At 43.5% G+C, this 26,855-nt stretch overlaps 1 protein-coding gene across 1 annotated transcript in view; it reads right to left on the minus strand.

Moving 5' to 3' along the window:
* The window catches only part of ARHGAP31 (Rho GTPase activating protein 31), an 88,498-nt gene that overhangs the window by 22,746 nt on the left and 38,897 nt on the right, over positions 1 to 26,855 (minus strand). The window contains exons 2-3 of the mRNA XM_083498849.1: positions 6,395 to 6,497; positions 5,262 to 5,406 (exon numbers count right to left, since the gene is read on the minus strand). Of these exons, the coding sequence (XP_083354975.1) occupies positions 5,262 to 5,406; positions 6,395 to 6,497 (248 nt within the window). The remainder of the gene's footprint in view (positions 1 to 5,261; positions 5,407 to 6,394; positions 6,498 to 26,855) is intronic.

Raw genomic sequence — 26,855 nt, forward strand, 5'->3', positions numbered from 1 at the left:
CAGAGTACCAAATATAGGAAACTCAATGGATTATGTGTACACTTAGCTCACTGTTGTATGCTGCAACTGGCAGAGCTCTCTATAGTCTTAGGCAGAAATCTTTCCAATCACCCTTATGAACTAGAGATGCCATGGACTGCTGCTGAAACCATCTGCTCTACTACTGAGCTATGGCTGTTCTCCAGAGAAGTGGCAAGAAACCCCACCTAGGGTACCAATAGGGGATTTTCATCACAGTGGTACCTCGGGTTAAGTACTTAATTCGTTCCGGAGGTCCGTTCTTAACCTGAAACTGTTCTTAACCTGAAGCACCACTTTAGCTAATGGGGCCTCCTGCTGCCGCCGCACCGCCGGGGCACGATTTCTGTTCTCATCCTGAAGCAAAGTTTTTAACCTGAAGCACTATTTCTGGGTTAGCGGAGTCTGGAACCTGAAGTGTATGTAACCTGAAGTGTATGTAACCTGAGGTACCACATTATTATTATTATTATTATTATTATTATTATTATTATTATTATTATTATATTTTCTGCCCTTCACTAATAATTACAAGAGGTTATAGCAATTTACAATTAATAGTCAAAACATATTACTCACACGAATAGTGTGGTCCCTGAAAACCCACACCTCACGTGTCAAAAGCCAGCATAAAGAGGGGCTATGCAAATAGCAGCTTCAGAGGAAGGATTTCCCCCCTTCTCAAGGCATGTTCCCCATACTTACCACCCCCTCCCCTGTGAATGCTGTTTGCATTTAAAGGAATGGGCACGTAAAAGACAAAGGTGCCACCTCACACCCTGCCTGGTTGGGTCCTGAATTGCTGTTCTCTGAGCATGTCTCCTGCTAGGAAGAAGGCACACTCAAAGCAGTGACTCATGCAGATACCTGGGTGGCAGTGGCACCTGAGGGCATGCAATTCTGCTGCTTCTCTGCACCAGTTGTGATTAGAGGTCCATCATATTTGACTCATCGCTGCTCCGCCGTGGGTGGATACTTTGGGTTTCCTAATTAATTGCTCATAGCACATTAGCACGTCCCTTGCAACGCAGTCATGGGGAATGCTGTTTGTTCCAAGCCAGACCAATGATTCACCCACCTGGTGCTAAGAAGAAGATGCTGGTTCCTTAACTGAAGCTCACACTGAACCTTTCACTTTAGTGGGGGGGAACGGGTTGCCCAGAGACAGTCCCTTATTTGCAAAAAATCACTTCTGTAAATCCTCTCTCTTTTATCAGTTCTTTCTCTCTTTGTTTCCAGTCATTTTCCAAACCAGGTATGTTTGCTAAAATGAGAGGCGGAGAGAAGGGGAAACAGCACAAACAGAGAGCAATGCATCACTTTGTGAGCATTGCAGGAAAGAAAACCCTGCAATGATTTTCTGTATTTTCAATGAGCTCTCTTATAAATTGTGTCGGGATGAAAGGGAGCAGAAATCTATGCTGCATTAAATATTCACTACCATAATTAGGCAGCTGTATACAGGTAGTGTAATTTGTATGGCACAAGATTGGAGATACTTGCTGTAATAACACCTTAGGAACGTGATCGTATAGTTTGACAGAGGTGGTGCATTCTGCTTCCCACACACTTCTCCCAGCATCCCATATTACTCAGTATTCCCAGAGTTTAACAAAACTCATAGTTTTCTCACAAGGCAAGCCCTTAATCCCATTTTACAGATGTGATGACATGGGATAAGCCAGTGACTTGGCCAAGCACAGCAGTGCTGGGAGACTGAGAGGAAGATGGGGTCAAAAAACAGAATTAGTAGGCTCTGCCTGCCATTGACTTTGGCTCTGCCTACTGTTGGCTGGTGCTGTGGGTTAAACCACAGAGCTTAGGACTTGCCAATCAGAAGGTCGGCGGTTCGAATCCCCACAACGGGGTGAGCTCCCGTTGCTCAGTCCCTGCTCCTCCTAATCTAGCAGTTCAAAAGCACATCAAAGTGCAAGTAGATAAATAGGTACCGCTACGGCGGGAAGGTAAACGGTGTTTCCGTGCGCTGCTCTGGTTTGCCAGAAGCGGCTTAGTCATGCTGGCCACATGACCCGGAAGCTCCCTCGGTCAGTAAAGTGATATGAGCGCCGCAACCCCAGAATCGGTCATGACTGGACCTAATGGTCAGGGGTCCCTTTACCTTTACCTTTACTGTTGGCTTCCTTTCTGGTAGAGAGGTAATTCTGCAGACGCAGGTGAACCTGACTGCAACACTGTGAGCCTTAGTTTTTAATGACATCCAGTATACATTAGTCACTTTTGAAATAAATAAATAATTATGGTAGAAAACCAAGCTACTTAAAGCAGCCTTTGCCAACCTGATGCCCTCCACAATGCCCATCACACTCCGGCCTGTTTTTCCTGGGGCTGGCAGGAGTTTTTAGCCCAACACATCTGGAGAGCACCGGGTTGGCAAAGGCTGCTCTGATTATGCCTGAGGGTCGGCTGTATGCCTGGGACCCTTCTAATTTCTGGATCCAGCAAGTGTTTAAATCTAAGGAAGGATTCAAGCTGTCATAACAGCCAGACACTTTTCTTGGTAACAGCCCTCTAAGTATAAGCCATTAAGGAAGTGGCTCTGTTCTAACTGGTGGTTAGAAAGACTAAGTTGGGAGTTGGTGTGTGTAACATAGAAGTTGGACACAGGCTGCAGACTGAAGCCTGTGAGACAGAGCCATGCCTGATTTCTGCTGGAATGCAAAACTGTGGCTGTGGGAGAAGCAAGACCTTCTTGGGGTGTTAATGCTGTGAGTCCCTCCACCGTAGGCACAGGCTGCATATATGTGTAAATAAACCATTCTGAGGAAACCCTAGGTAAGCACCTGGGACACCTGGAATCTTGCATCTCTCAGAGATTGGGTTGGTGTGCAACAGCTGCCTTAAGAGTTGGTAGCAGTAAGACAAGGTGAAGTCCAAAGCAGTATGAGTTTACAGTTCCTTGGTCAATTCAGAAGTGACGAGTGAATGGAAGTGGCGGTTGATGCCCATTAGGAGTGGCAAGGTAGAAAGTGACTAGCAGAAGGTGGCAGAGCCAAGTATTTCTTTTTTTGTCCCCACCTTCTACAAGGGCACCACTGAGACTCAGGGGAAGGAAGAAGGCAGGCGGTGCCACTCTCTGGACCGGGTGTAAGGAAGAAAGCAAGCAAGTAGGAGCTGGCTGAAGGGAAACTAATGTTGGCAGGGCAGTGCCCTATCTGCCCTGTGATGAACCAGCCTCCACTGGGAGAGGGGCCCTTGAAAGGGAAAGGTCACACAAAGGGACTGATGTTATGGCGAAGGGCTGCACAGTCAGTCATGACAAGAAGGAATGCTGCTCTCGGTGACAGGATAGTAGAGAATAGAAGGAGGCAGAAGGGTTCAAATTATGCCCTTATCTCTGAGACCTCTTGGAAGGTGATTATCCAAACTGCATTTGGACTCTACTGAGTGAGTTCCTGGCTGAGAAAACATCTGGTCAAACAACCGTACTGGTGTTAACTGTTCAGCTAATTGACATCTTGCCTCTGTAATACTTATGATAATTATTACATTTGTTGACCCTATTACAGGACCAAGGAACAGCTGCACAGTGCAGATTTTGACAACAGAACTTCTGGCCTATTGCTATGGCTCCCCCAACCTGCTCACAACTTTGGAGCTAATCTGTACTCATTTCCCCCCTCCTGAATCAAGTCATTACATTTTGCATTAAAGTTGTTTGAAGATTTCTGCTTGGACAGTTTCCACCTACACCCACTCTCTGCATTCATGGCATGACAATTTTGAACCTGATTTTCCACTGCTGTGCACCTTGACTCATTAACTTCAGCCTAAGCAGGGAGGAGAAAGTAGCTGTGCCACCAGAAAATATGCTGCTTTCACCCATTTTGCACTGGATTAAGTGACAGTAAAAGCCCCTGCTGATAAAATTATAATAAGGATCCACTGGTATAAGAATTGTGAAAGAAGTTTTTTTTAAAAAAAGAGAAGTTACCCAAGCCCTGCTTGGAAAAATTTTACGAACAGAAATAGTGTATTATGAATTCCCAGAACTGAAGATGGCTCTGGCTGCAAAAAAATGTGTGGAGCCCAATTTTTATTTCATTTTTAAATCTTTGCTATTGCATTGATCTTGTGAGCATTATTGTGTGGCCTTTATAATTAACTGAAATTGTTTTTAAAGTATTCCTAAAAACAAATTGCAGGCAGTCCTTTATTATGATTTCAGTGTGCTACTATATTCCAGTAGCCTCCAACTTCTTCACATCCAAGACCTATCGTTAGTCCAAAAACAGCTGGAGAGGCAAGTATGGGGAACACTGATCTAGTTCAACCTCCTGCAATGCGGGAATCTTTTGCCCAACGTGGGGCTTGAACCCACAACTTTGTGATTAAGAGTCTTATACTCTGCCAACTGAGCTACTCTTCCTATAGAAGAATCCTGTCCAAAGAATCCTGGGAACTATAGTGTGTTAAGGGAGCCAGGAACCGCAGCTCTATGAGGAATAAACTGCAGTTCCCTGGATTCTTTGGAGGAAGCCATGTGCTTTAAATATGCTTTATGTATATGACACATGTGTAAAGTAATTTAACAATCAATTCCTCTTCCCAAGGAACTCTGGGAATTGTAATTCTGTGAGTGTGGTTGGGGGGGTCTCCTGACAACTGACAGCACCTTTAACAAGGCCACTTCCATCTTAAGGAGGAGGTGGGGTTGTGGTTACTCACGACCCCTCCATGTGCAAGGAAGAGGGGGTGTGGACAGTCCTGCGCTATTGGGGGGTTCCCGGTTGCGTCACTGCCCAGGCGACCAATCAGGTCACTCCAGAGGTGTGGCCTGCTCAATTTAAGCAGGACGCAGATGGGAGCTCTCCCCTTTTCACGCTTCCAGGACTCCCTGCAGACAGCCAGGAGTCAGATATAGTCAGTTAGCTCCAATGCCTAAGCCAATATCACTCACAATCTGTAAACAATAAAGTTGTGGCCTTTTTTAGCCCATTAACCTAAAATACTGGTGTCAAGTGTCTTTATTCAACTTTGGGGGGGGGGTCAGGACCTTGCCATGCAAACTACAGCTCCCAGAATTCTTTGGGGAGGCCACGAATGTTTAAAGTTTAATTATTAAATGTTTAATAGTGCTTTAACTGCATTGTGTGAATGTGGCCCTGGACTTCCAAAATGGCAGTACAGCCTATAAGGAAAGCCCACAGGTGATAAAAGTGTGGGGGGGGGCAAAGAGTGGAAGAGGCCTATCAGGAATGGAGACATAGCAGAAAACATCTCACCGTGAATTTCTTGTAGAGCTCATACGTGAGGAGGGGATTCGGTAGCTCCCTGAAGTATAACTTGCAGAGTGAGCCCACACAGTGAATGTCCTGGAGGTAAACTTCCCTTGTCAGGTCTGGGCATTGATCTGATCCAAACTCTTGCCTGAAACAACAGAGATGGAGGAAGGACAGTGGGTTTAACGAGCAAGAGATGGAATCAATTTGCATCTTGATTTATGCCCAGACAAAGGCTAAAAAAGGTGTACTGATTGGGCTGCAAAGATCTGATAATGTATTACCTCAGTGACGGGGAACCTGCTCAGCACCGAGGATCACCATGGAAACCTATCATAACCTTGAGGGCTGTATGGATTCTGCATATGCTAGTTAGACATCATTTCCATGTTTTAACTGCCATTTGCATGAAGATTATCTACGATAAGCCACCGCCAAGCTGGTGGCCATAATTTTGCAATGGTCTTAGGGCCGGTTCACAGAAGACCCAATTACACACGCTGTACACAAGCGCCTTTGCAGGAACAGCCCGTTCAATTTGTGTTCTTTCTCCCCCCGCCATTTTTATTTTAGGAATGGAGAGAGACCTAGCTGAGTATATTCATAAGCAAGTCAGCACCATCTGTCATCATCCATTCACCCCTTTCCTGCAGCAGGAAACTTGCAAGAGTGAGGGTTTAACCTGTAATGTACATATATAGGCCTTAGTTATACTATAAGGGGAAAAGGAGTGGGGCAAGACTTACTACCATAACCTAATGCCTATAAAACACAGAAGCCATGAGGATAAACCTCAGCTAGATCTTCAAAAATAGCAAAATGAGCTTTGGAGAAAGGAATGAGTTTTCTCAAAGCCCGTGCTCTATGATCCAGAGTCCATCTGCACAGGAGGGCAGTTGGACACATTGGTAATCTGCATTGCAAATGCCCTGTAAAGTTCAAATGACTTAGCTCTTGTTATAAATTCGTTTATCGTGAGCTTTAAGGCTGCTCTGGAGTTGGCTTGCCATAGTTGGGTTGCTATCTATCCACCGAAAGCCAGCCACCCTCAATCCAGGCATGTTCATATGCTGTTCTAACGCAATGGATGGTTAACACTGGGCCTTTCTTGCATTTGGTTCTCTTATTCACCTCACCTCAGTTTCTGGATGTTGGACGTCACTCCAGAAAGCCGGTAGATTCCGTCCACAATTCCGTGCGTCTCTATGAACTCTGCGCAGCTCTTCAGTACCGGGGGAACTAGAAAGAAAGAAAGAAAGAAAGAAAGAAAGAAAGAAAGAAAGAAAGAAAGAAAGAAAGAAAGAAAGAAAGAAAGAAAGGGTTAACCACAAAAGGGAGGTCTTTCCCTGGGGTCCTCAGCTTGAATTATCTTTTATGCCATAATATGATCATTTACAAGGGTGGCGCTGTGGTCTAAACCACTGAGCCTCTAGGGCTTGCCGATCAGAAGGTCGGCAGTTCAAATCCCCGCAATGGGATGAGCTCCCATTGCTTGGTCCCTGCTCCTGCCAACCTAGCAGTTCGAAAGCACGTCAAAGTGCAAGTAGATAAACAGGTACCGCTCTGGCGGGAAGGTAAACGGCATTTCCGTGCGCTGCTCTGATTCGCCAGAAGCGGCTTAGTCATGCTGGCCACACGACCCGGAAGCTGTACGCCAGCTCCCTTGGCCAATAAAGCGAGATGAGCGCTGCAACCCCAGAGTCAGCCACGACTGGACCTAATGGTCAGGGGTCCCTTTACCTTTTATGAACATTTACAATGGCCAAAAGCTGATGAATAAAGAACATAAAGCTTTATTATTTGTTGCATATGTATGCCACCTAAGAATATTGCAATCTCTGAGTGGCTTCCAATAAAGAGGGGGTATTTATTTGCAGTATTTATAGCCCACTCGTCATCAAATGTTTTCTTATTAAAGTAATAAAAATAAACCCAGAAAAAAATATACAAAATAACAAAATCATATACGTAGGTCCAATAGACAACTAAACAATCATATCATGGGGTAAACAAGCAAAACTATCTTGCATCAAAAATATTATTTCCTATTTAGCCAAATACTGAGGTGAAAATGAAGAAAACATTCAATTTGAAACAGATTAACCAACTGAACGTTCCAACAATATACTTCATTTACAGAAGCCTACTCATTCCCCTGTCTCTTAGACACTATTCCATGCAGACATACAGATGGATTGAACCAACAGCCGTAAAATCTAAGCAGATCTCCACACTTGTACCTGTCCAACATACATAAATATGAATTAATACCAAAATAAAAATGTGAAAACTTTGCAAAGAGGCTTATGTCTCCAGGCACTCATTACAAATTCCCTGTATAATTAACCTGCAGTACAGTGGTAAACATGTCCACTCAGAAGTAATTTTGGCTTGCTACCAGGTGAAGCCGCACAGAATGGCAGCCTAGGCTTTGGTTTACGGTTGGCATTTGGGGAAAGCATAGCTTTTGAGCCTTTAGCAGCTGTGTGGTAGGCAGAAATTCAACAGGCTAAGCCTTTTCTAAAAAGGAAATACAATTATGGGGAAAGCTTCACCCGTTCGCATTTAGGCATTCTATTGCATGCATGGCTACTGGTTTATATTTGGATCCTCCACTCCATCTGCAAAAGAGGACACAAATTTGCTTATGTTACAAAGCCTATGCAAATTGTATGTGAGGGGGTGAGAGGGCCCAATCCACAAACAGTGCTGGCACCCTTGCTTTGGCACACAACTACAAATAATGGATCCAGCATGACGTGAAGTATGGATGGTGCAATGCTCACATTGCTTCTTCTCCCATGTGGCTTATGCTGTCTGCATAAAATCTGCATTTTCCCACATCTGTGCCACGGGCAGGAAAGAAATGAGTTCAGGTTGTTCATTTGAGTCAAAAGTCTTGGGATGTGCTGAACGAACATATCCCAAATGGAAGGGGGGGAACCTCTAGGTGAAATCATCCTTAGATTATATCCTGCCGGTAAACAATAATCTTGCAACTGTAGACCTTAGCTTCGTAGTATTATTATTATTATTATTATTATTATTATTATTATTATTATTATTATTATTTCTTATTTCAGGCTTCACCGAAACAAATGGAGTAGGTCAGCTCCATTGAAGATAAAACAGTTACAGATTAAGAGCTCAGAAAATCCTGAAAAGTACATTTTATAAACTGACAGGATCTACATGCGACAGTTTTCTACTGTCCATAAACCTGTCATCTGAATAATGCGGCTATCAAGAAAGAAAAATAACAGTCACAAATCTGAAATCGTTGCAAATCACTTCTTTCCTTACAGGACTACTCGGTGAGAGCATAAATTCGCAGCAGGAAATGGGATTACACTGAATACGGAAACCTCTTTATTTTATCTTATGCAGAACACATATTCTCTTAAGAAGCAACTTAGGTCAACAATACCCTCAAGCACTGTGAATGAACCTCACACAAACCAGTTTAAGGAGGCTATTTTCATCCACCCTACAAACAGAACCAAGGTAAGAGCCAGGTGGAATATACAAATTGCTTCCTTGAGTTTTCTTTCAGATGCTTGCATTTTCCCCTTTTCCTGTTCAGTAAAAACCAGCCAGATTTCCTAACTTGATCTCTGTTAGGAGGACACACTTAAATATGCTACAAACCCTGGTCCGGAGCCCTGAACTATCCTGCTCTTTCAGGTACAGTGGAGGAAAGTATCCTGTCACCAAGCTTGAAGTAAGATTCAGCTGCCAGTCCTGTTGCCTTCTGTAAATGGAATGGGGAAAGGACATCATCTTGGCTTTTGCAGCAAAATTGCAGGGACTAATCTTGGCATCAAGGGACGCAGGAGGCGCCTGGCACAAGCTATAGATAACCCTGAGGTTACACTAGACCTCATTACGCAGGCAAGGGTACCAAGGCCGCATTCACACCGTATATTTAAAATGCTATGATACCACTTAAAATGCAATGATACCTGTCAGGGGCTGGGCAGAAGAGGAATGGTGGAGACCGCCTCCCCATCCTGACCCTACCAGGGAGAGGAAGACAGTATAGATTTACAACAGGGGTTTGAGGGAGGTCACAGCTCAGAGGCAGATGAGGGGGAAAGTTGGGAAATCAAGGGAGAGCTAGAGCAACACCTGGCTGACACATTGTCATTAGAAAGCATTCCAGACCCTCCATCTCCTAGAACCGGGTGAGCCTTAAAAGTAGGAGAGCAAATGATAAGATTGAGGAATGAGGAAGCGGGAGAGATGGGGGGGTTGGAGATTCACTCAGGACAATGCCATTATCCAAGAGGCTAGGTTCTATAGCCTCTCTCTGTAAAGATTGAAATAAAAAAGGACCGTAAGAAACTTTTCTTTGTCTTTATACTTTCCTGGGCAACCAGCCGGGAGCCGCTAACAGCATCCTGACAATATCACAAGTTATGGCTTGCCCCCAAAGAATGATCAGAGCTGTCGTTTGTTGAGGGTGCTAAGAGTTGTTTAGGAGATTCCTGTTCTCAGAGAGCTACAATTTCTAGAGCTTTAACAATCAATCCTTTTCCCCAGGGAATCCTGAGAATTGTAGCTACACCTCCCAGAATGCTTTGGGGGAAGCCATGACCGTTTAAAGTGGTATCATAGCACTTTAAATGCCTGATGTGAAGCATTCTGGAACCGCAAGTTTGGGGTGGGTTAGAATGGCATCACACACAAAAACTGTATTCTCCTTTCCCCAATTCAACACTTTCCACATCATGGTTGCTGCTCCCCTCCAACCCAACAAGATAGATCTTTGCTATTCTGGTGCCAATTTATTTTGCTTTCATCATCCTTTACCCATCTTCTTTCTAGTTTGCCACAGCCTTGACCTGCAATGCCAAATTTGGCATCCCAACTCTACACTTCCCACACCACTGCAGCCAACTCCCTCCCCTAACTCCACATACACCATTTCCTGCTCTCCCAGTCCTTGAACTCTACAGAAAACAGCCTATTTTGTCAGACTATGCAGTGGTTTTGTGATGTAAAAAAAAAAATTCCACCAGGGACTCGTTTTTGCTTCTGACCAAAAATTACAGTCCTGACCTCAAGTCCCTGGAGATGAAAGGGCTATGCATCAATTTCCTGCAGAGCCCAGCTCCTCAGTGCATTGATTGTATGAACGAAGAATACAAAAAATGTTCTCTTTCAGGAGAGCCCAAATCCAGAAGAAGCTTTGCTCTCTGGCACATTAGGCAGTGCTAGCAGGAGGTGGGGTTAAGAAGGTAATCACTACATGGTAGGTCCTGAGATAATTTATTTCTGATTAGTCTGCAGAGGTCCTGTGCGGAGAGAAAACGAAACTCAGATCCATTTGCAGCAAGATCCGCACATGATACGTGTGGAAATGTAAATGGAAAATTCTTGAACTTTGAATAAGAACTTTTCAGTTGTTTCTTTGGGGTGGGGGGAGAGAAGAAGGAGGAAAGCATATGTAGGCAGCGGGGAGGAAAAGGGATGGAGCTGGATGTCCCAATCTTCTCATGTCTATAATTGAAACCATATTCAAGGCTTGGAAGTTGGAAGAGGCAGCTGGTGTCACACAGTTTCTGCTAGTTGTGCCAGGCAGCCAAAATGTCCTCATTTTACAACTACAATAGAAACCAGATGTAGAAGAAAGAGAGAGTGTGGACCCCCGGCATTAGAGGGGGGGAAATGAGTTGCAATGAAAACATTTCTTTCTTTTATTAAAAAAATAAAATCAAAAAGTTGACCAAGTGTCATAGAAACACTCCCCCAATCTAGGGTATTGTGTGATAACACATGTATCATAAACATGCCCTGTTAAACCCAAACATTTCCCACTCTTGTCTATCTTCTTCCCATCTCCTTTGTGGTATGGGTGCATTTAATATTCCACAGTCCCCTTCTTAACAATGTTAGATAGCATTTTTCACTTGTTTCCCTCCTATATCCAAAAAAATAAAAGCACTTTCTGTAAGCTGCTCAAATCTGTTTTGAATTGCCAGTTTCTAGAAGCTCAGATTGCAGGGATGTAAGGAGGCAGCAATTTCTGTTCTGGACTCCATTCGTCACCATTGGTGCTGCTTCCGTTCAGCTGCAGTTTGGTTATTGCCAAATACTACATTATTCCTCTTGCTGTCTGCTATTTAATGTAAGTCATAGAACAATAGAATATTGGAGGTGTTACCAAAGTTCATTTAGTCCAACCCCTGCATAATAATAATAACAATAATTTTATTATTTATACTCTGCCCATCTGGCTGGATTGCACAGCTCAGTGTAAAGGAAATGTCAAAACAATGTTTAAAAAAGTAATTTATTACATTTCATTTGTGGACTTAGAAACAACAATGGCAATGATGATGCTGTGAATGAATACTGATTGTATTTGCTGGACCAATTTCTATCCTGACCGTAGACACACACACACAGAGAGAGAGAGAGGGAGGGAGGGAGGCGCACAAACTGCAGCAATTTCCCTTTACTTCCTTTTCAGTTTTCATCAGACTTCTCTGACATTCCTATTTGAGTTTGCATTTGATTAGGCCCTGGCTGGGCAGCTGAGCAAAATATTAAGCATATAAACTATGAGCAAAATATTAAGCATCTGAATGATCTCATTAGGATCCAGGTTTCTTACATTTAATGTTAAGCAATTCCAGCAAAGCATGAAAAGAAGCGCCGCTGTGGTTGCAGACTTTTAAGGGTGCGAACAGCACCCCGGAACAGATTGTGTCTGCAACTAGATGTACCACTGTATGTATAAATCAGCTTTTAGTTTCAGAAGAAGTTTCTAGTCTTCATGTCTCCCATGTGGTGTAGTGGTTAAGAGCAGTAGACTCGTAATCTGGTGAACCAGGTTCGTGTCTCCACTCCTCCACATGCAGCTGCTGGGTGACCTTGGGCCAGTCACACTTCTCTGAAGTCTCTCAGCCCCACTCACCTCACAGAGTGTTTGTTGTGGGGGAGGAAGGGAAAGGAGAATGTTAGCCGCTTTGAGACTCCTTCAGGTAGTGATAAAGCGGGATATCAAATCCAAACTCTTCTTCATCATCATCATCTGCAATATTGCACCCACTTTAACATTTCAAATTATATTATAATGTGCTCTGAGTCAATGTGGCTTTTGTGCAAAAAAATCTTTCATTGGTTATGAAGTATACCTCGGCTTACTACTACCATTGGTGTGCCATCTTTCAGTAACAAGCCCTGCTCGAGAAATTAGGCCTACGTCCTTGTAGCTTGCTCAACCAAAATCCCAAATCTAAACACACACGCCCACACTTACAGTAGGACATAAATCAAACCTTTATTGCCTATTGATGATAACCTTGGGACGAGAACCTTGTAGTAGAAACCAGGAAGCAGGCATCCAAACAAAATGTTATCTCCACATTTTTTTATGCAGTTTACTGCACCATGGTGATATACATCCATTTTACTGTACATGTAGCAACTTCCTTGTTATAGCTTCTTTCTTTCTTTCTTTTAGAAGAAAACAGGAATTTGTTGGAAGCAATAAATATTGCATCAAGTAGAGCTGGAAATTTCACATATTTACTTCCTAATTTGGAGGTCCTTGGACAGTTTAACCGAGAATTGTCATGAAAATTTACCTTTGGTCTTACACTAAGACAGCACACCCCACAGTGTGCATTTAAAAAGTGCAAATTCTATAATGAGGCAAATCAGGTATATTGCATGAAGATGGGAACTGGTGACCTATAAACCACTATGCCTTTTTGCACTAGAACAAATTATTTGGAAAGGCCTTCAGAGTTGCCCCATAAAAGGTATGCCTGTTTATGGTGAATGTTTACCTATTGTAGATTCACACACACTTGGGAGGAAGATACATAGGAAAGGTCCTTATGGGGCAGATGAGAGACTACTAAGGACTGGATATGTCCCGTTTTCCTTTTAGACAGACCCACTGAGATCAGAGGATGAGACATGTCAACAGAACAGTGCGAGCGGATGTCTGCTCCACAGTGCTGTATGTAGACAAAGGCCTTCGTTCTCCACAGCTGTCAAACCAACACCTTTCACCAGCACTGCATTGAGTTTCTCAAAGAAGGGGGGGGGGGATAACATGGACCAGCCCTCCTCTGCCAATGTTTACTTTGGCTAGGGTGGCTGGGCTGCTGGAAGTCCCAGGCACCTGTGTTTGAACAGGGAGATAGCTAACCAACATCAAACGGATTTAAAAATGAATCTCCCTTTTAAAACTTCCATGCTCACTTCCACTCTGGCTGCCCTGCTCTCTGCTTGGAAGAGGAACAGACAGGATGACACTGCTGTGATCCTGGACCATCTATGTAGCAGGTACTATTGCATCAGTCGCCTGTACTTTCCCACTTCATTTTGTTGGACAAGTTGCTACAACACCGTGAGGCTTTCTGTAAAGGAAATTGAGCCGTTTATCCCAATACTCAGATGGCAAGTGTTAGAATTCCTGCTGCTCCACCAGCAAGGTTCTTTTAAAGCACAAGTCTAATAATGACCAGCAGACATGTTCAAGTACTTTATTAGCTCTCACGGCTTGCCCTAGCAATAGGGAAGAAATTCAACGCCGTTCAAATCCAAAGGCAAATCTACCTAATCTGCAATTTCCGAAACAATCTGAGGACCCAGAGGTAGCCATTCTTCAAAATTCACAGATCTCCCAATTTTTACATGCTGTTCTCCAAGCAAGCAACAGATACAAAAATGCATATACAGGGGTGAAAGGGCATACATTCATGAAAAGGGGAAATGGCTTTGCATAAATACGGGGCTGGACAAAATTGCATATGAGCATGTATATATGAGGAGAATTTCATATAAAAATGCTGGTGAATTTTCATGAAGACTTTTTTTAAAAAAGCAATGTGATGTGCAAATGTGGAGAACTGAAGATTGGAAAAATGTGAGACCATGTTTGACAGATTTACCAATCTCTTTCTTGACCGGAAGATTCAGGGGTTTAACCTCCTTCTCAGAGTCTCCAGCAGAAAGGTCACGGGGGCAGCCATGTCCTCCCCGTCAACTCCCTCTGGGAACGATGGCATGTCATCAAGTCCTCTTGTTCCCAGAGGCACTTGCTATAACGTCATTTTGAATGATTGTGGTGGTAGTGGCAGCACTAGCTAGGCACTTGTAGGCCACTGCAGTTGCTTTTGAAAGGAACCAGGAAGACAGAGTTGGAGAAGGATCCCTCAGGTCACTTTGCAACCCATTAATGAATTGTGCACATTTCTCCTGTTAATCTGTATGCAAAGAAGGCAAATCTGCTTTTAGCCCTGTCCCATCCTGAACCAGGATGTGCTGGATTTTGCTCCTGGTGACATCCTACTGGGTTTCATGGGCGTTTAGTGTCAAATCGCTTGTTGTTGTTGTTATTCCAGCTGTATTTTTATTTGCCCTGGTGTTTCTAGTGTTTTATGTAGACACTCTACATTTTAACTTGACACTTGCTCTGAAATTGTTCACGACGAAGAGTGTAGTTGATGAGCTTTTCGTAAACGAATAATAAATATATAAATCAGCAGAAAATTCTACCACGAAAGTGCAACCCCAGGCACGATTCCAAGGGGTTTCAGCTCCATCAAGCTCAGTGGGGCTTACCTTACATGCTGATGACTGTGCTACACATTAGCCTGGATGCTACATTTTGGGTCATCACATCACACTCACACTGGGGTGCATCTGGGGCACATTTCAGATATATTAGAATCAGAATTGGCATGCTATGAAGCAGGCCTTAAGGAACTGTGCTGGGGAGAGCTCTGTGGACGCTCTCCCCAAAATGTCTGCTTCTGTCCTAATTGATTTCTTTGCCTAAGTTCAGCCTCTGCTTACATCACCTGTTTGTGTCAAGAACTCTTAACAGACTGCTTCCTCCTTTTCTCATTGCATGTACATTGCTTCCTTTCGGTTAAGTCGCCATAGTGACCCATCGTTGCTGTACCTCCCTCCCACCAGATCTCCCACATGCATTGTCCCATTGATCTACATCATTATAGAACTTAGGGAGGCTTGCTCTGATAAAATTTCAGAATGATACTTGACGAGTTCATTTTAAACTTCCAAGGCTCTCACAGAAAGAAGCAGCAAAAAATTGAAATGTACACACAAAGCAGCAAAAGTGAACAGGGGAAATTATAGTTCCGGAAATATAATAAAAGCAGGATTTTCCTATTCAATTACATGCATAACTAGACCTTTAAATATACCATTCTGAAACATATCTATACTAAAACTTTCACTAGAGTATTTGAATACCTAATACTTGGAAGTATGAAGCCCAGCTTTTCTCCCACTGAAATCCCTGCTTTCCCCTGGACACTGCTATGTTCTGCGATTTGTTCCTTGTTTTGTTTTCCATTTCGCAGACTGCAGGCACAAAATCTATCATAAGGGAAAACAAGGCCTTTTCTCTCCCCGCTATCTCTGCTCCATGTCAGACCAGGTAGCGCTTATCATTTCCTCTCTACCACACACAGCAGCGTATATTCATTTCCTGCTAGCTAGCTCTAAATTGCTGGCAGACATTGTTTCAGAGAGCTCTCTCTCTTTAAAGCAGCAGTAGTTGGGCTGCCCAGGGCTTCCTGTTGATGTCAGGTCCCACTTCCTCTTAAAGCAATGGAACTTCCTGTTAGCATATGTAACCTTTTCCATGAGAGCCATTTGCCTGCAGAGGAGATAAATAAATAATAAAAGAAAATAGTGGAAATAGTAGGTAGGTTTGACTTGCCTTACATTTTCACAGGAAATCAGTGGCTCCCCCCTGTTAAGGGAAAATGATAATATATCCAGAACAGAACAGCTATATCTCTGTGATACCCGTGCTTACGAGTGATTTCCTGTGATGCAGAGTCTACATCAAAGACTGGTTATAGTCACTGATTTCTCACTATTACAGAATAACAGAGTTGCCAGTCAAAGGGTTAGTGTTACTTGTATGTTTTTTTTGTTTGGTTTTTTTTTACTAGCATGACTAATTCTCTAGTGGTTCCCAATTAGCCCTTGTTTTTCAAAAGCCAAGCCATAGGCCCCCTACTTTTGAATATTTTGATATCTCTGTGGTAGTTTTTTTTTTATGTGAATGGTGCAACGGACACCTGGGAGGGTTACCAATTGGGAACCACTGTTCTAGAGTATTGGCGGGGAATCTGTGCCCCCCCCCCCAGTTGCTGTTGGGTTACAGTTCCCATCACTCCTGATCATTGGACATACTGACTAAGGGCTGATGGGAGTTGGAGTCCAAGGATATCTGGAAAGCCATAGGTTATCTGACCATTCTAGAGGCTGCCAGTTAATTCTGTGGCTTTAAAAGTACATGCACAGTTCTTCAGGGAGCAAGGCCACACATTGCCATGCTATTAGTGTCCATGTTGCCCCGTTGAAAAGGTTGTAGAATAACGTTCACCTACACATTTTTGCATCTGCAATAGCAATATTTCAGAAATCTCAAAGCATTTTTGATTCTATGGCTTTACACTTTTGGAACAATTCAGGATTCTCCATTTTTTGCAGTGAAGTGGGAAAAGTGGGATGAGTGTATATACACACCATTTTCAAAGTGCTTTGAACCCTTTGAAAAAACTAAGGTCAGTTGCAACCCCAACATGCAACTGCGAATTTAGTTGGTAAAACACCAGAAGAATCCAAAGTCATTACAGAAGCACATATCCAGCATCTAGGTCCCATCAGAATAAAGAGATGGCTTTAAGCTGTTAAAACAATTGACATGACCTGTTCAAGCAAGCAGGCCCAACAGAAATTCCAAATGACTAATGGTCTATCCCAGCCTGGGGAAAGCGAGAGTATGCAATTACTGGTGATAGGGCTACTGCTGATTTCATGAACAAAAGCGGACAAGGAAATCAATCATGAAGTGCAAGGTAAATTGAGAGAGGCAATTGGGATGCCAAGTGTGGATGCAAACGATACATCAATCTTCACACTAACTGAATTAGAAGTGGTTCTGAAGGCTTCTAAGACTGAAAAGGCACAAGCACTTGATAAAACCCATTGCAAGTTTCTTCATCATCTTCGGCCCCATGTCAAAATGCACCGCATTTCTTTAGCTTCCCTAACAGGTGCTTGAAGTACTGTATTACTCCTGATATATGGTAGAAGGGTAAAATTGACTGCAGTACTCCAACCTGGCTAGACTTTAAATGACGCACAAAGTCATTTAATCTAGTTGTTCTATTACATTGGTTGAAAACTTAAGAGCAGAAGCATTTTCAGAGCTTGCCACACATCTCCACCAACATCTAATTTCCCCCTTACTTTGGTGAGGCTTGGGACATCTAAGCCAGAGGACCTGAAGCTATTTTTATTTATTAATTCTACATACATACATCTAAATCCCACCTCTCCTCCAAGCAACTCAAGGTGGCGTACATAGTTCTCCTCACCCCCTTTTTACCCCCAAAACAAGCCTGTCTATCATCTAAGCCAGTGTTTCCCAAACTTGGGTCTCCAGCTGTTTTCGGACTACAATCCCTGACCGCTGGTCTTGCTAGCATGGGATGATGGGAGTTATAGTCCAAAAACAGTTGGCGATCCAAGTTTGGGAAATACTGAATTCTAAAGCTCCTGCGGTTATTATAAGCAGGTCCTAAAAAAGATGGATGCCAACGTGGAAGAGTCACCTATTATTTCACCTATTACTGATGTTCAGGCTGTGAGTGCTGTATCTTATCTATCCAACATGGCACCACCCAGTAGGGTTGGGGGAGAGAAGTGAATCAGTTTGCATTTGCAGGCAAATCTACCTCATTTGCACTTTTCAAAAGAATATGAGGACCAAAACAAGGCATCCTTTGAAATTTGCATTTCTCTGAATTTTGCAGAGCAGTTCTCCAGCCAAGTGATATGTACAAAAATGCACGTATTGGGGTTAAACTGTGCAGAGATTGCATATATCTGTGAAAGTAATATATGGAACTGCAATATTTCACTTTGTGAAAATTGCATACTAGGCCAAGTTGCATATGAACATGCGCATATTAGGAGAATCTGTACAAGAATGCTGATGAATCATAGAAGAGTTGGAAGAGACCTTGAGGATCATGCAGTCCAACCCCCTGCAATGCAGGAATATACAGACATCCCATACAGGGACTGAACCTGCAACCTTGGCATTATCAGCACCATGCTCTAACCAACTCAGCTGTCCAGGCTCCTGGTGAAAACTTTTTGCTTTAAAAAATGCAAACTGATGTGGAAATATGGAGAACTGAACTAAAGACTGGAAAAATGAGAAACTGAGCAAAACAGAAATAGACAGATTCATCCATCACTGCCCGCTATCCACAAGAGGCTGGGATCAGCAGACTTGGGGGAGCCCCAAGGTTTGCAGATGTATAGCACATCTTTAGAGGGGGGAACCTAAGTGGAGAGGGAACCTCAAAAACTGACAGTGGTGACTGAGCATGCTTAGTAGCCCTGGAATGCTGAATGACTGTTGGAAGAGAAAAGGTGGAGGAGGAACTCAAACAGAGTGGCTGGAAACCTGAAGAACAGTTCCCCATGATGCTGCAGGTTCTATTGTTTTTTTTCCATCCCTCAAAGCAGACACTGTAAAACAAAGACATGTCTGGTGCCAAACTTCAATAGGTCCTTGGCATGGTACTGCAGATGCCTCTCTAGACCTCTGGTCCTCTGCTACAGCTTGTCACACACTTCTTTGAGATGTCTTTATCTGGTTGGCAGCTGTGATGACATTGTTTGAATGGGAGCCAGGCCTTTGCTTTGATCTGTTGTGAGCTGTCATTATCCTGGATTGCCCAAACTGCTGTGCTTGGGGCTAGGCACGGCATTTTGGGCAACCTAAGAAGGAACTGCTTACAGCAGAGCCCACCAGTAGCTCAGTTCCCATCCAAAAGCTCTGTGGTTGCCTGTCCAACAGGATAAGGTGAGTGACTGCAACCCTCAAGATCCGCAGGTAGCACTGCTGCTTGCTGACACTGCCAGTCACTTGGCTGCTATGCCTGGAAGTGAGGGTAGTGGTGCTTTTGGATGGGAGGAAATAAAGCCACCACTCAGCTCTGATGGGTGAATGGCTGGTGGTAGCAAGCAGCAGCACGTGGTATGGTCCCAATGGCCTTTGCAATGCCAGTCCACAGTGTTTGGGTGAGTGGGGCTGGACTTGACTGCTCAGCCACCCCAGGGGCTCACCTGATGTCTCCTTCCAACTCCCAGGAACATCAACATGTGCCCAATCATGCCAACTTTTGATGCCAAGGCTGAAGACAGACTTCAGCAAGAGAGAGATCTACTATGTCAATAAATCTATGTACAATAGGCAGGACTTATGCGTCAACACTACAAAAAAGCAACTAGAGATAAACAACAGGGAATGGAATCACCTTCACTGCTTTTAAGCTTCCAGGGGTTTTTAAGCTTCTTGTTGGTTGCTATTAGAAACAGAATGCTGAACTCAATGAACTCTATATGCTCCAGCAAAGCAACTCTTAATTTTTGCCAGGCTGCCAACTCAGGAACCTTTTAAACTATGACATTACAAGCGCTGATTTGCCCTTCTCGGCAGGAGATGCATTACTATGCTTATCAAGCAAAACTGTGAGACAGAAAGCCCACTAGATGCTGTGCAAGGGGTTTATGAGTTTCTAACTCTACCAATCTGCTAGTAAATTGTTCTAACAGACCCGGCATTTGACAACGATGGATTTACATTGGCTCACAGAGCTGGATCATTATTTTATGTAACAACCATATTCTCCATCCAGCTTTCCAACCACATCTAATCATAGAATTGTAACGTTGGAAGGGACCACAAGTACCATCTAGTCCAACCCCATTCAGTGCAGGAATCTTTTGCCCAATGTGGGCTCAAACTCACTTAAGAGTCTCATGTTCAACCAACTGAACTATCCCTCATTGTGAAAGCAATATGATAAAAGTATATGAAACACAGACAATTGCTTGGTTCATACACAACAGGAAATGATGGCTTCCCACTATAAGAACAGCCATGGTGAGGCTTCAGGTTTGCTGGTTCCTCTCTCCTTTCATGAAGCAGACAAGCTTTTGGTTTCAAACTATCCACAGTTGCCCACAACATCTGAGCTTGAAGAACTGTGGATTGTTTAAACAATGGTTTCAGAACAAGCTAAGATCTGAAACCATGGTTTCATGTTGACTTGTTCTCAAGAGAACTAGGTAAAGGTAAAAGACCCCTGGATGGTTAAGTCCAGTCAAAGGCAACTATGGGGTACGGCATGCATCTCGCTTCAGGCTGAGGGAGCCGGCTTTTGTCCACAGACAGCTTTCCGGGTCATGTGTCCAGCATGACTAAATTGCTTCTCACACAACAAAACACTGTGACGGAAGCCAGAGTGCACAGAAATGCTGTTTACCTTCTCGCCACGGCAGTACATATTTATCTACTTGCACTGATACACTTTTGAACTGCTTTTTGAACCATAGTTTTAAACTATGCTTAGTTTAAACTGAAAGCAAAAACTTTCAGTCTTCTTGTAGAATTGGGAGGCAGGGGATAACCCTGCCATTGCTCATTCATCCCAGAAAACCAAGGTTTCCCATAACATCTAGGCAGAATCAATGTCTTATTGCTTTTAGTAGGTACCAACAACAGTATTACAAAGCTAAAAGAGGATCTCTCTCTCTCATATAACTTTTGAAAACTTTTATTTCCCTTATGCATGAAGCTATGGCAAAATTTCATTTGCCAGGGTTACCACCGGCCAGATCAAAATTCTTCACTGGAAAAATCGCATTCATAGGCAGCCAGCTACCCATCCCTGTCTTGCTTTTCATTATTTTGAAATTGGCACCTCCAATTATTATTTTTTAAAATTCAGGATGACTAGAAAATCTTACTGATATATAGATACAGAAATTATAAACGCTGGAAAAACAAAAATAATTTGTAACCATTTTGAGGAGAATTTTAAAAAGAAGCTAAATTTGTCTGCTCTCTAACATGATGCCAACTACTGTAAACAGTCGTCGGCGCTCGCCATAGCTCTGGTAAGGAGCACATCATGTCGATCTTTAGCACAGACAATAACATAGTCTAAGAGGTGCCAGTGGTTTGACATAGGATGCCCCCATGAAGTTTTAAATTTATTTTTCTGTTGAAAGAGTGTGTTGGTAATAACAAGGTTGTGCGCTGCACATGTCGTCAAAAGTAAGATTCCGTTCTGGTTGCTATTGCCAATTCCTTCTTTCCCAATAGTCCCAGGCCACAGACCAAAATCTCGCCCAACTTTTGCATTAAAATCACCCAGGAAGATAATTTTATCTTCCTTAGGCATCTCTGATAGGACGGTACCCAGCTGAGAGTAAAATTTTTCTTTAATGTCTACATACCTCAACACAGGCTTCAAGGAAGGAAACCAAGGCGCAAAATGAACACTCAAGCCCTTCAAGATCCCATTAAGGACCATCTGCTTTCAGAATTCCCTGATAAAGACTCTCCTCCTGCAAGAGAGGGGAGTGGTTGTGGTCGGGAGCCGGACTCCGCCTCAAGCAGGGGGCGTTAGCTCCCTGCCTCCCACTCACCTGGCTGGCCTACCCCCATGGGCAGGCACCCAACCAGGTGCCTGCGAGGAGGCGTGTTTAGCAGCCCAGATTGCTGCGGCACCAGCCTTCCAGCCTCACTTTTTGTCGTCCCGTCGCGAGTCACCCACCCTCCACTCCCTTAGAGCTCAGGGTCTCAGTTTTCTTTTGGCCTTGCTATGGACCTTAGGTTGGTCGCTCTGGTTGTCCGGGGGGCCTGGTAGGAATTTTTCCATTTGGCATTAGGCTTTTTGGTTTTTTCGCCTACCTCGTAGCAATCGTCACAACTTTCGTGGTATTGGTGGGTAGGTTAGGAATTGGAATAATGTGTTGTGGTGTGTCGAAGGGCTAGGTGTGGCCATCGCCTATGCCTTCAATTTTTGGGTATTCCGTTAAAGGAATCTGGCGGTCGTGTATTCTGTCCGATGCCTGCTTGGCGGGAGGCCATGGCACGACCCTCGGTGACATCAGGGGAGAGCTTATAGTTGGATTAGCATCAACAGGCTCCACCGACTGGTGAATAAACCCCCCTGTTTTAGACTCACCCCTCTCTGAGGGGGTGGAGTCAGCTGACGTAATCCAATGCCTAAGACAATACCTTTTCACTTGCTGTAATCAATAAAGTTGTGGCCTTTTCTTGCCCATTAACCTTATATCACGTGTCCTCGTGTTTTCATTCCACTACACGGGGATCGGGTCCTCGAACCACAACATTGAGGAACACTGGACCAATCTAAAAACATCCATTATTGCAGCCTGCGGACAAACTATTGGATACCAAACCAAGAAACACCAGGACTGGTTTGATGAGAATGACAGTGAGATTGAACGCATGAGTGACAAGAAAAGGAAGGCCTTTTAGATCTGGCAAAGAGATAGAAACTATGCCACTAAGAAAAAACCTATGCCAACGCTAAGGCAAGGTTCAAAGAAGAACCAGAGAACTAAAAAACACCTGGTGGATTAAAAAAGCTCAAGAGATCCAGCACTTAGCCGACACTCATGATGCACAGAGTTTCTTTAAAGCCACAAAGACCATCTATGGGCCAATAAATCATGGCATATGTCCCCTACGCTCAGCAGATGGTACCATACTTCTAAAAGATAAAGAAGCTATTGCACTGCACTGGAAAGAACACTACCAACATCTCCTTAGCCACAACTCCCCTGTAACTGCTGAGGTCCTCTCACAAATTCTGCAAAAACAAGTTAGCCTCTGCTTTCCCAGCTGCATGCAGTATCTCCAAATCTGGGAGAGTTGTGTACAGCTATTAACCAAATGAAAAACAACAAAGCCAGTGGACCTGATGGGATACCTGCCGAAATCTTCAAAGTGGGTGGAATTGAACTTACACAACAACTTCACAAGCTCATCAAAAAAATCTGGGAAAGAGAAGCGATCCCAGCAGACTTTAGGGATGCCAAATTTATCAATCTCTTTTTAAAAGGTGACAGAACTGATTGCGGAAACTATCAAGGCATCTCTCTATTAGCTGCGGCCGGCAAAATTCTTGCAAGAATCTTAGCAAACTGTCTCTTAACAATATCCGAGGTGACCCTTCCTGAATCCCAAAATGGTTTTTGGCCTTCTAGGGGGATAGTGGACATTATTTTCACCGCTCGACAGCTTCAGGAAAAATGCAGAGAGCAAAACCAAGCTCTGTATATGGCGTTTATCAACCTGACTAAGGCTTTTGACACTGTAAATCGTAATGCCCTGTGGACTTTCCTTCTGAAAATTGGCTGCCCAAATAAATTTTTAAACATCATTCGGCTCCTCCATGATAATATGACAGCAACGATCACAGATAACAATGGTTGTGGTTTGAGGACCCGATCCCCGCTTGTGGAATAAAGACACACAGACACAGAGTATAAGGTTAATGGGCAAGGAAAGGCCACAACTTTATTGATTACAGCAAGTGAGAAGGTATTGGCTTAGGGATTGGACCATGACAGATTGACTCCACCCACTCAAAGAGGGGTGAGCCCAAAGGGGGGTTTATTCACCAGAAGGTGGAGCCTGTTGATGCTAATACAACTATAAGAATAGATGCAAACACTGGGGTAGAAATCATATATCAAACAGATGGAAGCTCTTCAATCTGAGCAGGCTAAAAGCAAAGAGTAAGGCTACTGTAACTTCCGTCATAGAGCTTCAGTATGCTGATGACAACATAGTGTGTCCACGCTCAGAGGATGACCTTCAAAACATCCTAAATATCTTTCCAGAAGCTTACAAAAAGGTTGGCCTGTTGCTCAACATCCAAAAAGCCAAAGTGCTGCACCAACAAGTACAAAATAACCCCTCTGCAGTGCCACAAATCCAACTCAATGGTGTAATGTTGGAAAACGTCAATCACTTCTCCTACCTAGGCAGTTATCTTTCCACAAGGGTCAACATTGATGCCGAAATCCAGTATTGCCTGAGTTCTGCGAGTGTGGCTTTCTCCCGATTGAAGTGCAGAGTGTTTGAGGACCGGGACATTCACAGGGAAACCAAAATGCTTATTTACAAAGCTATTGTGCTACCAACCTTACTGTATGCTTGTGAAACCTGGACCACTTACAAATGCCATCTCCAACTTCTTGAAGGATTTCATCAATGGTGTCTCCGAAAAAATCTTACACATCACTTGGGAAGACAGGCAAACTAATATCAGTGTACAGAATGAAGCAAAGATCACCAGTGTTGAACCAATGATTCTTCAGCATCAACTTCATTGGACTGGTCATTTTGTGCAGATGCCTGATTATCATCATCCAAAGCAACTACTCTATTCCGAACTTAAAAATGGAAAGCATAATGCTGGTGGTCAACAAAAGAGGTTTAAAGACTGCCTCAAGGCAAATCTTAAAAAAGTAGTATAAACACTGACAACTGGGAAACACTGACCTGCGAGTGCTCCAGTTGGAGAACAGCCTTTACCAAAGGTGTCATGGACTTTGAAGACACTCAAACTCAGAACGCAAGGGAGAAACGTACTAAGAGGAAGGCATGCTTGGCAAATCCACACTGTGATCAACTCCCATCCGGGAACCAATGTCCCCACTGTGGAAGGACGTGTGGGTCCAGAATTGGCCTTCACAGTCACTTACGGACTCATTGTTAAAACCGTGTTTATGGAAGACAATCTTACTCGGCTAAGAGTTGATCGCCAAAGAAGAAGGCTGTAAACAGCCCTATGATCTCCTAAGTATCACCAAAACATAGGCCCCAAAATACAGTTATACGTGCCTGAGAACCACTTGTGTCTACAAAACCAGAGGAAAGGAGATGCTGACATCACTAGTTGGTCCTATGGAAGATATTTCAGATCCCGTGGGCTTGCTTAAAGGTCTCCATCCGTTTCCATCCCTGGATATGCTATTTTGTTGTGGGTGCACACATAGAATTCCTGCACTGTGTTCCCTCCCACACACGCATACCTCCCTCCTCCTCTGCTATACTGGGAAAGAGGTAGGGCAATTTAATTTTGAACAACTGACAGCCTCCCATTGATATTTTTGTGTTTTGTTCTGCACTTGTATGATTTCATATTGTTATGAGTTTGCAGTGCCCTTCTAATCCCTGAATCCAGCAAGTCACCTGGTGAAGTGTAAGGAGAACAAACGAAGGGGTTATGTGGGGTAAACATGAACAAGACAACCCTCTTCCCAGAAGGAATGTGGAGCGAGAACCTTTGGCATTTTTCTTTTCTTTTCTGGACATTGTATAATGCATATCATTGGTTCTGAACAGAAACCAAGAATAGATGCAAACAAGTTTGGCCCCGATCAAGGTTCCACTCCTCCCCAATCAAGATTCTTCCCTCCCTCCATTTCATCGGAAGCACTGGTGTGCTGAAAGATGGAGTGCTACTCAGCAGTGCATCATGTGGAGAAGAGTTCAAATTCTTTCTTTTTGAAAAAAACATTGTCTGGATACAATTTCAGAGCGTTTCATGTTCAATAACACCACTTAACAGGTTTTGTACAGAAAGGAATTCTGCTGGTCAGGGCCCCGACAGCATCTTCAGATCCTACAGGACAAAGCTTCACTCAAGGCGAGCAAGCCATGCCATTCTTGTTCCTTGTTAGAGAAAGTACATATATGCTTAAAAAAAAAAAGTTCTACAAAAATAGATCAGCAATTACCACAAAAACTCAGTTTTTCCTTTTGCTGGCACTCTCAGATTTTCTCCTTACTTATTAGTACAGTTCCCTACCCTTGAATGAATTACCTCTATCCCTTCTTAAACAGCATACTGGCCAGGAAACGGGTGTGAGGATTATTAATGGAAAAATCCTTGAATCCTTTAACCCAGTGTTCTGTCTAGTTGCAGTTACGGGGAGAAAAGCAAAACAGGATACCAAGCTGTTTATGCAGAGGACTGAAGCCGTGAAGACCTAAAAGGAGCAACAAAAGTAAATGCAAAAATAGGTGTGCAATAGAAAAAGGAGGAGATGGGGGCTTAGGCTGTGTATACACCATACACTGAAAGCTCATGACTTCCCCCAATTCCTGAGATTCCTAAGATTTCTATAGATTCCTGAGAACTATAGTTTACCCATCACAGAGCTGCAATCCCCAGATCCCTTGACAAACTACTGTTCCCAGGATTCTTTGGGGACAGTCATGCATAGCTGTCAACTTTCCCCTTTTCTTGCGAGGAATCCTATTTGGAATAAGGGAATTTCCCTTTAAAAAAGGGAAATGTTGACAGCTTTGGTCATGGGCTTAAAATGTATGGTATGCACACAGGCCATGTGTTTGTAGGAAATGTTTTGTGGGTGTACTATTTGCATTTTTTGTAGGTATTTGCCCTGTATCTGCTGGATAGAATTAGTTAAGGAGAAATTTATCTGCTACACAAATATGGACACTCGGGAACAACAGAAAACTTTAGATTTCAGTGTGGGATAAGAACTTACAGCAACCTAGTCTAGTCTCCAGGTGGCCAAACTAGAAGCACACGAGCAAACCAAGGTGGGGACAGCCATCCCTTTGAGCTGGCCCCCAGCTCTGAGAAATTAGGGGTATACTTCTGCTGAATACAGACTTGCATTTTAGCTGTCCCATTGCAGAAACCTATCTGC

This window comes from Podarcis liolepis (genome assembly GCF_965112155.1).
Source record: "Podarcis liolepis genome assembly, chromosome: 4".
NCBI lineage: Eukaryota > Metazoa > Chordata > Lepidosauria > Squamata > Lacertidae > Podarcis > Podarcis liolepis.